Genomic DNA, 14485 nt, shown 5'->3' with positions numbered 1-14485 from the left:
CAAGAGAATGAAGCCTTTGCTTTCTGACCATTCAATGTGCACAAAAAATATTCAAAACATGGTATAAAATGACTTGCATTTGAAACAGAAATTAATGTTGTATTTTAGACTCAGGTTCCATACTCAAGATACCTCAGGATATATACAGATGCAAAGACAGGTATTCCAAAATCAGAAATCTCAAATGATTTTGGTCCCAAGCATTTTGAACGATGGATGCTCATATACAACTATGGCACATGAACACTTTTTCCAAGTGTCCAAAGAAATAAACACACGCAACCATGACAAAGGGGTCTCCACATTAATAATAATAACAATAATAATAATAAGCTTTATTTATACCTCGATCTCTCTCCCCCGAGGAACTCGGGGCAACACAAATCCTGCAGAGTCGCCAGAATTAATCTCAGGAAATAGTTGGAAGAGCATTCTTTTGAACTCAATGGAACTTGAATATATTATTATTATTATTATTATTATTATTATTATTATTATTACTCAGGGGTCCCCAAACGTTTTGAACAGAGGGCCGGGTCACAGTCCCGCAAACTGTTGGAGGGCCGGATTATAATTTGAAAAAAAAAATGAATGAATTCCTATGCACTCTGCACATATATTATTTGCAGTGCAACCCCCCCCCCCCAAAAAAAATCAAAAAACAAAAACCCACACTTCTATATAAATAAAAATGTAATGTTCGTTTGTGGGATTAACAGAACTCAAAAACCACTGGACGAATTGACACCAAATTTGGACACAAGACACCTAACACCCCAATGTATGTCCTTCACTCAAACATTGATTTTGTCATTTGGGAGTTGTAGTTGCTGGAATTTATAGTTCAACTACAATACAGAGCATTTTGAACCCCACCAACGATGGAATTGAACCAAACTTGGCATACATTTCTCTCATGATCAACTGAAAATACTGGAAGGGTTTGGTGGGCAGTGTACTTTCGTTTTGGAGTTGTAGTTCACCTACATTCAGAGATCATTGTGGACTCAAACAATGATGGATCGGGATCAAACTTGGCACAAATACTCAATATGCCCAAATTTGAACACTGGTGGAGTTTGGGGAAAATAGAATCTTGTTATTTGGGAGTTGTAGTTGCTGGGATTTATAGTTCACCTACAATCAAAGAGCATTCTGAACCCCATCAACGATGGAATTGAACCAAACTTGGCACACAGTTCTCCCATGACCAACAGAAAATACAGGAAGGGTTTGGTGGGCAGTGTCCTTTGGTTTTGGAGTTGTAGTTCACCTGCCTCCATAAATCACTGACTCAATGATAGATCTGGACCAAACTTGGCACTGATACTCAATATGTCCAAATGTGAACACTGGTGGCGTTTGGGGGTTGTATTTGCCGGGATTTATAGTTCACCTGCAAACTTGGCCTCGTGGCCACGGAGAGTAGAGCAGCCGGAGCAGAGGGAGCGGCGCCACTCCGTCACTTTGGGACACCCTCTGCTCCGGCCGCTCTCCCTGTGTGGAAGGGAGAAGCCTCCTAGCTGGGTCCTCTGCAGCTGGGAGGCTTCTCCAACAAAGGGAGAGCGGCCGGAGTAGAGGGTGTCCCAAATTTTCAGAGTGGCGCCGGGTGGGCGTGGCCAGGCCAGGCCAGGCGGGCGGGAGAAATGCCCACGGCGGGCCGCATACGGCCCGCGGGCCGTAGTTTGGGGACCCCTGTTATTACTACTACTACAGCCTTTTAGGGTTGGCATCTATTGCCTGATAACTGACTGTTACCAAAACTGACTGTTACCAAAAGCATTCAAGTATATTGCAAGAATACTTGGGTACATTAGTAGCTCCCTCTGCTTTAATCATTATAGAATTATTTGTTAATAATGACAACTTAAAGCACTTAGGGCAGTGGTACTCAACCTAGGGTCCCCAGATGTTTTTGGCCTTCAGCTCCCAGAAATCTTAACAGCTGGTAAACTGGCTGGGATTTCTGGGAGTTGTAGGCCAAAAACATCTGGGGATCCCAGGTTGAGAACCATTGACTTAGGGCAACCCTAATAACATAAGAAAACTTCTTTTATGGGAAATATGATATATCCAAGCAAGAACCCATCCTCCTTGTCTCAAAAGGGACTGCATTAACACATGATTCCACCCAAATCTATACGTGGATATAGTTTCACACTCTTGAAACTTCTTTCAAACTGTCAAATGACCAAGGCTTTGCACTTACTTGCTCCTCCAATATCAGGTAAAATATCATTTTCAGAAAAATAAAATGAAAGCATGACATACAGACCATGTGGGTTCTCAGGGGTATCATTTGCTTTGTTTTCCCTCCTACAACAGCTTTGGGTTTCCATTTCTGGCATAAACACAAACATAAACCCTGTGCATCAAGGCCTGCAGTGTGTCGTTGTGCTTGGAAGCTCAACATTTGCCCTGTCAGGCAAAAAGCTCCTTCCCACTCCTTCCCAGGAATTAAGGAAACCATGGTGAGAACGTAGGTAGTTTGGCCATGCGTTGGCTTGGGCATGCCTTCAAAAGAACACCTTGATGAGATTCAGTTTGGAAAATTGCTTCCTGCCCACAGAACCCATCATGTGGAGAGAGAGTTGAAGCCAAATGCCAAGATAACTTGGTGCTTTATGCAGCACCTCAGATGTTGTGACACCTCAGATGCATACAAAGGCCCCACTGCATGATCTGTGTGGAGATAAGCAAGTGAGTTGCGAGACTTTCAAAAAAGACAAGCCACAAAAGCCACAGAACATAGGGAACTGTCTGATATCAAGAGCAATTATTACTCCCCAAATGGTCAAATTGGCTTCTTTCCTATTCCTCTGTCAAGATTACCATCTCAGTGCTAATCCGGACTAAGAGTAGTAAGAGAATGAATGCCTTTTCCTGACAAATCCTTTTGCAAGCACCAACCATGCCGCCTCTTTGCCGCCAAAAGTTTTTCAGATTTGCCCCAAACTGTCTGTAAGGAATTGTGGGAGCTGAAGTCCAAAACACCTGGAGGGCAGAAGTTTGCCCATTCCTGTTTTAGATGGTAGTAAAGTGAATGCCTTTTCCTGACAAATACCTCTCCAAGGATCAAGCATGCAGTCTCCTTGTCATCCTAGGCCTTTAAAAGGCAGCAATTCTCTCAAACAAGCTCCCACTCCCTCCTGTGCCAAACAGCATTAGAAAAATACAGGTGAGCAACAGCCTGGTGCCAATCATATTCACTTGGGTGCGTTATATTCATCAATCACAACAACACAGACATCGCAGAGAGCTATCAATCCACAAGATTTCCCCTTAACTATACACATATTAACAAGCACATTGTCATAAACATGGAAATCTATAAACATAATAAAATTGAGAATATCTACGTTTGTGTGCGACTGGGATATCCACTTACACAGACAGGATCCCACTTCCACAAATACTTATCACTCCCATTACCCAGGAGACACCAATGGTCCTCCCTCAGAGAGCACCATAAACATGTACAAGAGTTCTCCCAATGTCCTCCCCAAACACCATATTGCCCACCACGCAAGTGAAGGCTTTCATACAGGGGCAATTCCATCCTAGATTTCATTTTTCCTCCACCACAGACATCCCAGTGTTTCCAACTCTCTCCATTGGTGTGGAATTTGCATGGCCCCACCCACTGTCTTTCTCATAACCCTTTCCTATTATTTTCTATGGCACACAGCAAACAAAGAGACTAATGAGTAACTGAACAAACTAGAGAGGTTTGAGGAGAATTCACCATGATGTATAAGAGTTGTAGGTCCTGGGATGTATAGTTCACCTGCAATCTAAGAGCCCTCTGAACCCCGCCAATGATGGACATGACACACAGAACTTGGCACACAGAACCCCCATGACCAACAAAAATACTGGAGGTCTTTGGAGATTTAGAGTTGCCGTTAACCTACCTCCAGAGCACACTATGAATCCAAATAATGATGGGTCTGGACCAAACTTGGCATGCATAACCAATATGCCCAAATTTGAATACTGGTAGGTTTTAGGGGAATTGGCCTGGACAATTTGGAGTTATAGGTGGTACTGCAATCAATGAGCATTCTGGACTCCACCAAAGATGGAACTGAACCAAACTTGGCACACAGAGCCCCCATGACCAGAAAAAATACTGGACATCTTTGGGGGGAAATCACCTTGATTCGGGAAAGCTGTAGTTCACCTACATACAGTGAGCACTGTGAACCCAAATATTGATGAATCTGGACCAAATTTGGCACACATACCCAATATGCTAAAACTGAATTACTGGAGGGATTTGCAGGGAACTGATCTTTCTTTCTGGGAGTTGTAGTTCACCACAACCGGGGAAACTGTGACCTTCACTGATGGTGGACCCAATCTGGCACATAGAAACCCCATAATTATCTCAACCTACTGGAGGGGTTTGAGAGGACTGACTCCCCATTGCAGAAGTTGTACCTTACCCAACAGCCAGAGAGCACACTGAACCCCACCAATTATGCATCTAGAGCAAACTTTCCCAACGTAGCAAACTTTAAGTACTGATAAGAGTTTCAGGGGGTTAACCTGGCATGATGTGAGTGGTAGTTCAAACATAACCTTATGCATTTTGTAGAATTAAAAAAATGAGTTTTTCAAATAACGCTGGGCAACACTGGGCACTCAAACCAGTAACATATATTTCCTAACTCCAAACAACAATTTATGGTATTCACACTGGATCAGTTTTATGTTCGTAAACAGCGCTATAGTGAAACACACAAAGGAATCTGGAATCAATTCTGTCCTTGCGAGTTTTCTGATGCTGACTGCAATTAATATGTGTAAGTTATCAATTCTGATCAGGGAAAGTAGCAAATTGGCTTCCGCTTGTAACATCTCTTCCAGGGTGTTTTATGGACCACCTGATATACAAAGATTCCATGGAGAAAGCCACTATATTTGAAAGAGCTGAGTAGCAGTTGACAGCCAGGCCTCTCAGAGGCCTTTCACTCAGAGGAATGCCATAAATCAAAGCCAACTAGACGGCACTGCAGAAACACAACACTGTTGGCTGGGTTATTTATACCTCCCAGCATCCACAGTCATGGACCTCATTGGCTAGATTCTAGCATATGAATTATAGGAGATCAACAACTTCCTCCTTTATCTATACACACAATACAAGTGAAAATGTGTATGTGTGTATGTAGACAGGCTCCCGCCTCCACAAACAATTTTAACCCAGAGTGCTGAGGAGACACTAAAAGCACTCCCTCCAATGCAGGTTATAGCGAGTGCAATGAACATGTAGCCCAAACCCTGCCATTGTCCTTCACCAACACTATACTGCCCACCTCCAAAGTGAAGGCTTTCTTGCAGGGTTATTCTCATACTAAATAATATGGTTTTCTTCCAGAATGGACATCCCAGGGTTCCTTATTCTCTCCACTACAATGGAATTTGCATGACCCTGCTCACTGCCTCTCCCTTAACTCCTTCCTAAGCTTTCCTATAGCACACAGCAATGAACATGTAGCCCAAACCCTGCCAATGTCCTTCACCAACACTATATTACCCACCACCAAAGTGAAGGCTTTTTTATGGTGACAATTTCATTCTAGATTTTATGCTTTTCCTCCAGAATAGACATCCCAGAGTTCCTTATTCTCTCCATTGCTGTGGACTTTGCATGACTTTTCCCACTGCCTCTCCCTTAACCCTTTCCTATGCTTTCCTATGGAACACAGCAAACAGAGGAATTAATCAGCAATTGAACAAGAGGCTTAGAGAGAAATCACAATTATTTAGAGGAGTTGTTGTTCACCTACATCCAGAGCAATGAACCCAGGCAATGATGGTTCTAAACCAAACTTGGCACACAGCCCCAACTTCGAATACTGATGGGGTTTGGGGTTAATGATTTTTGGGCATTCCAGTTCACCCACATCCTGGGTGAACATCACACTGGCAACAAAATCTGCATAGTTAAAGCAATGGTATTCCCCATAATCACCTACAAATGTGACAGCTGGACCATAGGGAAGTCTGAGCGAAGGAAGATAGATGCCTTTGAAATGTGGTGCTGGAGAAAAGTTCTGAGAGTGCCTTGGACAGCAAGAAGATCCAACCAGTCCATACTTCAAGAAATAAAGCCTGACTGCTCATTGGAGGGAAGAATAGTAGAGGCCAACATGAAGTACTTTGGCCAAATAATGAGAATCATAGAATCATAGAATCAAAGAGTTGGAAGAGACCTCATGGGCCACCCAGTCCAACCCCCTGCCAAGAAGCAGGAATATTGCATTCAAATCACCCCTGACAGATGGCCATCCAGCCTCTGCTTAAAAGCTTCCAAAGAAGGAGCCTCTACCACACTCCGGGGCAGAGAGTTCCACTGCTGAACGGCTCTCACAGTCAGGAAGTTCTGCCTCATGTTCAGATGGAATCTCCTCTCTTGTAGTTTGAAGCCATTGTTCCACGTCCTAGTCTCCAGGGAAGCAGAAAACAAGCTTGCTCCGTCCTCTCTGTGGCTTCCTCTCAAATATTTATACATGGCTATCATATCCCCTCTCAGCCTTCTCTTCTTCAGGCTAAACATGCCCAGCTCCTTAAGCCACTCCTCATAGGGCTTGTTCTCCAGACCTTTTATCATTTTAGTCGCTCTCCTATGGACACATACCAGCTTGTCAATATGTCTCTTGAATTGTGGTGCCCAGAATTGGACACAATATTCCAGATGTGGTCTAACCAAAGCAGAATAGAGGGGCAGCATTACTTCCTTAGATCTAGACACTATGCTCCTATTGATGCAGGCCAAAATCCCATTAGCTTTTTTTGCCGCCACATCACATTGTTGGCTCATGTTTAACTTGTTGTCCACGAGGACTCCAAGATCTTTTTGACACGTACTGCTCTCGAGCCAGGCATCCCCCATTCTGTATCTTTGCATTTTGTTTTTCCTGCCAAAGTGGAGTATCTTGCATTTGTCACTGTTGAACTTCATTTTGTTAGTTTTGGCCCATCACTCTAATCTGTCAAGATCGTTTTGAATCCTACTCCTGTCCTCTGGAGTATTGGCTATCCTTCCCAATTTGGTGTCGTCTGCAAACTTGATGATCCTGCCTTCTAACCCTTCATCTAAGTCACTAATAAAGATGTTGAACATGACCGGGCCCAAGACGGAACCTTGCGGCACTCCGCTCGTCACTTCTTTCCAGGATGAAGAGGAAGCATTGGTGAGCACCCTCTGGGTTTGTCCATTTAACCAATTACAGATCCACCTCACCGTAGTTTTGCCTAGCCCACATTGGACTAGTTTCCTTGCCAGAAGGTCATGGGGGACCTTGTCGAAGGCTTTACTGAAATCCAGGGACGCTACATCCACGGCATTCCCCACATCTACCCAGCTTGTAACTCTATCAAAAAAAGAGATCAGATTAGTCTGGCATGACTTGTTTTTGATAACTCCATGTTGACTATTAGCAATGACCGCATTTGTTTCTAAGTGTTTGCAGACCACTTCCTTAACAATCTTTTCCAGAATCTTGCCTGGTAACGACGTGAGGCTGACTGGACGGTAGTTGTTTGGGTCATCCTTTTTTCCCTTCTTGAAGATTGGGACCACATTGGCCCTCCTCCCATCTGCTGGAACTTCTCCCGTTCTCCAAGAACTCTCAAAGATGGTTGCCAATGGTTACGAAATGACTTCCGCTAGTTCCTTCAATACTCTTGGGTGTAGTTGATCTGGCCCTGGGGACTTGAACTCATCTAGAGCGGCCAGGTATTACTGTACGACTTGTTTCCCAATTTGGAGTTGGATGTCCTCAAATCCCTCATCCACTCCGTCTTGCTGAGGTTGAAGATGACTTTCTTTTTGTGAGAAGACCGAGGCAAAGAATGTACTAAGCAATTCTGCCTTTTCCCTATCCCCTGTCAGCATTGCCCCATCTTCTCCTCGAAGAGGCCCTATCGCCTTCTTGTTTTTCCTTTTTCTACTGACATAAGAAAAGAAGCCCTTTTTATTGTTTTTAATGTCCCTGGCAAACCTGAGCTCATTTTGTGCTTTAGCCTTGGGAACCTTTTCCCTACAGGTGTTGGCTATTTGTTTGAATTCTTCTTTGGTGATTTCTCCCTTTTTCCAGTTCTTGTGCATGTCTCTTTTGTGTCTCAGCACAGTTAGAAGTTCTTTGGACATCCATTCTGGCTTCTTTGCACTTGTCCTATTTTTTCTTTTTGTTGGCATGGTTTGCAACTGCGCCTTGAGTATTTCACTCTTGAGAAACTCCCATCCATCCATAACTCCCTTGTCTTTTAGTATCTGTGTCCACGGAATGCTGCTCAGTGTTTCCTTCATTTTTTGGAAATCAGCTCTCCTAAAGTCCAAAATGCGGGTTTGACTTGTCTTAGTTTCGGCCTTCCTTTGTACCTCAAATTGCAGGAGCACATGGTCACTTGCCCCTAAGGATCCTACCACTTCAACCGCATCAATAAGGTCCTCCGCATTTGTTAGGATGAGATCAAGAGTAGCCAATCCCCTTGTTGCCTCTTCTACCTTCTGGACCATGAAATTGTCTGCAAGGCAAGCGAGGAATTTGTTGGACTTTGTACTCTTGGCAGAGTTTGTTTTCCAGCAACATCGGGAAAATCCAGCAAAATCGCCCATGACTACTACATCTCTTCTCTGTGCTTGTTTGGTCAACTGTTGGCAGAAGACTTCATCAAGTTCTTCCTCCTGGCTTTGAGATCTGTAGTAGACTCCTACAACAAGATCTTTTTGAGTCCCAGTTCCCTTGATTCTTATCCAAATGCTTTCAAGCTGGTTTCCCGGATTGCTGTCATGCATTTCTTCTGCAGCATAAGAGTTTTTGACATATAAGGCTACTCCGCCTCCTCTCCTCTTTGTTCGGTTTCTGTGAAAGAAGTTATAGCCCTCGATGTCTACATTCCAGCGATAGGAGTCATCCCACCAGGTTTCAGTGATGCCTATGATATCATATTTGTGGTGTTGTGCTAAAAGTTGGAGTTTGTCATGTTTATTTCTCATGCTCTGTGCATTAGTGTAAAGACATGTAAGCCCCTGAGATCTTCCCCTAAGCTGTTTAATTGGGATTATTGTGCTTTCGGTACTTGGTCCTTTTTGTGTTTGTGCAGCCCTCCGTTTAGCCTTCTGGCGGTTCCCGGACATTGTGGGTAAAGTAGTGTTCGCAAGGTTGTTGTCCCCCTCCCCCAGTGGGCCTAGTTTAAAGTGCGCCTAATGAGGTTTGCGAGTCTGTGAGCAATAAGGTGTTTTCCTACTTCTGTGAGATGCACCCCATCCCTTGCCAGTAGGCCATCCTCCTGGAAAAGCAGGCCATGGTCAAGGAAGCCAAAGCGTTCCTCCTGACGCCATTTTCTAAGCCAGTTATTGACCTGTACTATTTTTCTGGCCCTTGTAGAACCATGTTTTATGACTGGGAGGAAGGATGAAAAGACCACCTGTACATTACATTGCTTTAGCTTTGTTCCTAGAGCTTGAAAATCATTTGTGATCTTTTGAAAAGTATGCCTAGCAGTATCATTGGTTCCTACATGAAGAATGGAAAGCTTAGAGAAAACAATGATGCTGGGGGAAATTGAAGGCAAAAGGAAGAGGGGCTGACAAAGGGCAAGATGGATGGACGGTATCTTTGAAGTGACTGGATTGACCTTGAAGGAGCTGGGGGTGGTAACGACCAATAGGGAGCTCTGGCGTGGACTGCTCCATGAAGTCACAAAAAGTCAGAAACGACTGAACGAATGAACAACAACAACAACATACCCCTATACAGCCAGAAGGGGAATTAAACCAATAGTAATAATAACAATAATATATCAGAGATCCCTATACACTGAGGATAATAATATATCATAGACATAATATAGTATCACATTACAAGGGGAATTCAACCATATAGTATCATAATAATATCAAAGATACAACAACAAAAACAATAATATATAACAGACCCAAAAGATCCTGCCCTACACTTGAAAACAATTGGCGCTGACAAAATTACCATCTGTCAGCTGCAAAAATTCATCCTACTCAGATCTGCACACATTATTTGCCAATACATCACACAGTCCTAGACACTTGGGAAGTGTCCGACGTGTGATCCAATACTAATGTGCTGGTACAGCTGTACCAGAATCTCCTATTTTGTTTGCTTTACAGTTAATGTTTGTTTTCAATCCCAGGCTTGGGATTTTGCAGCAGGGTGGCTTCCTGTTATAGGCTGCAATCATAGGGTAAGCCACCTGCCAATTATAGTTAGTTTCCCTGGCCCCGCCCCTTTTGGAGTTTTGGAGGGAACAGGAGCCATTTTGAGTTAGTTCACACAGAGAAGTCTTTGTTACAGGACTTAAACCAGGACCTCCTGTAAAAGGCTTCATCATTTACAGCTTGGCCGGGGAGAAATAGCCCCATAGCTTGGCCAGGGATATACAGTCTCACCACAGCCTTTGCTGAGAACTTTACAGTTTGCTGAGGAACTTACAGCCTCTCAGCTCTCTTGCTAGGGATCCAGTCCCACAGCGCTTCAGCCAGCCATCACTGGGAAGTGAACATCTTCCTCCTCCTGGAAGTTCTGCAAAGGACTCTGTTTTGGTAAGGGCTCTTCGCGGCAACCATAAAGCATTTTGGACCGGGTGTAGGGGCCCCATGCCAACAGAAGAGAAGACAGATTGCCCAGGGAGAGGTCGGGGATTTTCCCATCAGTGAAGGAACAGTTGCTTGCTCTTGGGGGCAAGATCGAGAAAGCTAATAGTTTGTTAAGAAAACCTTGAAGTCAATAGTTGAAGCCTTGTTATTTGTTCAGTAATAAAGATTTTGTTGCGTCTTTAAAGACTTTGAAGCTCATCTTTTCTGGAAAATCCCAAAAAAACTCTTTCTGAGACAACCCCGGTGTCCTGTTAGGCTCACAGAAATTAAGTCCTGTTTATAGTTTTTTATAGGAGCCCAGCGCACGACAGCACAACTAATGTTCAGGAGATTCCACCTAACATTAGGAAGAACTTCCTAACTGTGAGAGCTGTTCAGCAGTGGAACTCTCTTTGTCCCGAAGTGTGGTGGAGGCTCCTTCTTTGGAGGCTTTGAAACAGGCTGAATGGCCATCTGTCGGGGATGCTTTGCGATTTTCCTACTTCTTGGCCAAATGGGCTTGGACTGGATGGCTCCCGAGCTCTCTTCCAACTCTGTGACTGTTTCTAAATGCCAGCTGAGTGATTTTGTTAGCTGTGTACTAATCTTGTTGTATATCAAATTATAATAATAATAATTAGCATGGATATCAACATGGAGTTTGGTTTGATCAAATGTTTGACAGTGGCACTGAAGAAGGGAAAAATCATTGAAAGTGAGGGCATAAATATGCCCAATGGCCAAGCAATCAAGTGTCACCAGCCAGAGGCCTATAAATATCTGGGCATACTCCAGCTGGACAACATCAAACATGAACATGTGAAAATGGTGGTAAGTAAAGAATACATTCAAAGGGTCAGAAAAATTCTCAAAAGCAAGCTCAATGGAGGCAACACCATCAAGGCCATAAACACCTGGGCCATGCATGTCGTAAGATATACTGCTGGCATCATAAACTGGACGCAGGCAGAACTGGACAATTCGGACAGAAAAACAAGAAAACTCATGACCATTCATAACTCATTACATCCTCGCAGTGATGTTGACCGGCTCTATCTGCCTAGAAAGTCTGGGGGCTGAGGACTTTTACAAGTAAAACAAGCAGTAGAAGAAGAAAAACACACTGTGGCAGAATATGTCAAGGAAAGCCCAAAACCTGCTTTAATTGAAGTCAATAATCAGAAACTTCTCAAAGCACAGCAGACAAAGAGTCAGTACAAGAAAACTGCACTACAAACCAGACCTGACAGCTGGCACAACAAAGCCTTGTATGGGCAGTTCCTTGAGAAGATTGAAGGAAAAATTGATGAGGAGAACACCTGGTTGTGGCTCACAAATGAATCCCTGAAGAAGGCCTGATTCTTGCAGCCCAGGAGCAAGCCATCAGAACCAATGCAATTAAGGCCAGGATTGAAAAATCAATGGATGACCCAAAATGCATCAGCAAGGAAGCTGATGAAACCATGGACCATATCCTCAGCTGTTGCAAGAAAATTGCACAGATGGACTACAAACAAAGGCACAACTCTGTGGCCCAGTTGATTCACTGGAACTTATGTCACAAGTACCACCTGCCAGCAGTAAAAAAATTGGTGGGACCATAAATCCGCAAAGGTCATGGGAAATGAACATGCAAAAATACTGTGGGACTTTCAAATCCAGACTGACAAAGTTTTGGAACACAATACACCAGTCAATACGATTGTGGAAAAGAAAAAAGTCTAATTATTGGTGTCGCCATACCAGGTGACAGTCACATTGAGAAAAAACAACAGGAAGAACTCAGCCGCTATCAAGACCTCAAAATCGAACTGCAAAGGCTCTGGCATAAACCAGTACAGGTGGTCCCAGTGGTCATTGGCCCACTGGGCGCAGTGCCAAAAGATCTCAGCCGGCATTTGGAAACAATAAACATCAACAAAATCACGATCTGTCAACTGCAAAACTCCACCTTACTTGGATCTGTACACATCATTCTAAAATACATCACACAGTCCTAGACGCTTGGGAAGTGTTCAACTTGTGATTTTGTGATACGAAATCCAGCATATAGATCTCGTTTGCTGTGACATACTGTGCTTTTGTGAAAATAATAATAATAATAATAATAATAATATAACAGAGCCCAACACGTTCAGGAGAAAATAATAATAATAATAATAATAATAATAATAATCCTTCTAAATCGGGGCTCTAACTGAAGAAGGGGGGAATTGAACCCTGTTGTGATTTGAGCCTGCCTTTCTTTCCGCCTGGCCTCTCCTCCCAACCCTGAGCGTTCCCCATTGTTTTCCCGAGGCGTAGGCCGCAGCGTCCCCGGCGAGGCCCCATTTTCCTGAGGGGAGAGGACGGAGAGTGCGTCCTTTGCCTGCTGCTGGGCCCAGAGGCCCTCCTCACCCGGTGGGCCCTGGTCAGGCTGAGGTCCTTCATGACCTCCTCGAAGGCCGCCGTCTCCTCGGCCTGCTTCTGGTTGTGGAGCGCTATTTTCTCGCTGAATTTCCGCGGGTTGTTCGACGAGGCCGCCATTTTAGCCCCGTCCGCATCTCTCCCTACCTCCCACCCCCGGGAACCACTGCGCATGCGCGTTTGAATTCTTCCCCTCACGCACGCACGCACGCACGCACGCACGCACTGCACACGCGCAATGTGAGAAGGGGCCGACATTGTGAGAAGGGGCCGACTTTTTCGGATTGGCGCATGCGCAAAGGGTTCCCTCGCTACTGTATATGTATGCATACATACACAGCGAATACGCAAATGACTTACACGCTAAATACATACATACATACATACAGAACATGAGCAAAATGCTTACTCTGCTAAAGAGACCGCATGCGCGAAAGGCTTCCTCTGCTATCTACACACACACAGAACATGGGCAGAAGGCTTCTTCTGTGGTACAGGTACAGTGCATGAGCAAAAGGCTTCCTCCACTATCTGAACACAGACCATGCGCAAAAGGTTCCACACCGCAAGTGCAATTGGATTACTACAGAGAGCATGAGGAAAAGGCTTCCTCTGCTATACACAAACAACGCATGCACAAGAGGCTTCCTCCCACTAAATACACACAGTATGCGCATAAGAGGCTTCCTCCCATGCGCAAAAGGCTCCACTCATACACATACAAAGAAAGCACAAAGGCCTCCCCGCTATTTACATCGAACAGTCGGAAACGCTTACCCTCTGATATATAATCTATATCTCTATATCTATCGATATCTATATCTATATAGAATCATAGAATCAAAGAGTTGGAAGAGACCTCATGGGCCATCCAGTCCAACCCCCTGCCTCGAAGCAGGAATATTGCATTCAAATCACCACTGACAGATGACCATCCAGCCTCTGCTTAAAAGCTTCCAAAGAAGGAGCCTCCACCACACTCCGGGGCAGAGAGTTCCACTGCTGAACGGCTCTCACAGTCAGGAAGTTCTTCCTCATGTTCAGATGGAATCTTCTCTCTTGTAGTTTGAAGCCATTGCTCCGCGTCCTAGTCTCCAAGGAAGCAGAAAACAAGCTTGCTCCCTCCTCCCTGTGGCTTCCTCTCACATATTTATACATGGCTATCATATCTCCTCTCAGCCTTCTCTTCTTCAGGCTAAACATGCCCAGTTCCCTAAGCCGCTCCTCATAGGGCTTGTTCTCCAGACCCTTGATCATTTTAGTCACTCTCCTCTGGACACATTCCAGCTTGTCAATATCTCTCTTGAATTGTGGTGCCCAGAATTGGACACAATATTCCAGATGTTGTCTAACCAAAGCAGAATAGAGGGGTAGCATTACTTCCTTAGATCTAGACACTATGCTCCTATTGATGCAGGCCAAAATCCCATTGGCTTTTTTTGCCGCCACATCACA

General features: G+C 44.3%; 1 protein-coding gene across 5 annotated transcripts in view; it reads right to left on the bottom strand.

Annotated features, from left to right (window-relative positions):
* The window catches only part of LOC137095189 (CREB-regulated transcription coactivator 1-like), a 308991-nt gene extending 295781 nt beyond the window's left edge, over positions 1–13210 (bottom strand). For all 5 annotated transcript variants that reach the window (XM_067461564.1, XM_067461562.1, XM_067461563.1 and 2 more), the window contains exon 1: positions 13022–13210. In XM_067461564.1, coding sequence (XP_067317665.1) covers positions 13022–13204 — 183 coding nt within the window. In that variant the 5' untranslated portion in view covers positions 13205–13210. The remainder of the gene's footprint in view (positions 1–13021) is intronic.
* Positions 13211–14485: the final 1275 nt, after the last annotated feature.

Source organism: Anolis sagrei, chromosome Y (assembly GCF_037176765.1).
Source record: "Anolis sagrei isolate rAnoSag1 chromosome Y, rAnoSag1.mat, whole genome shotgun sequence".
In the NCBI taxonomy this organism is placed as follows: Eukaryota; Metazoa; Chordata; class Lepidosauria; order Squamata; family Dactyloidae; genus Anolis; species Anolis sagrei.
Note: the sequence above shows the minus strand (reverse complement) of the source record. Positions and strands in the feature narration are given on the sequence as shown.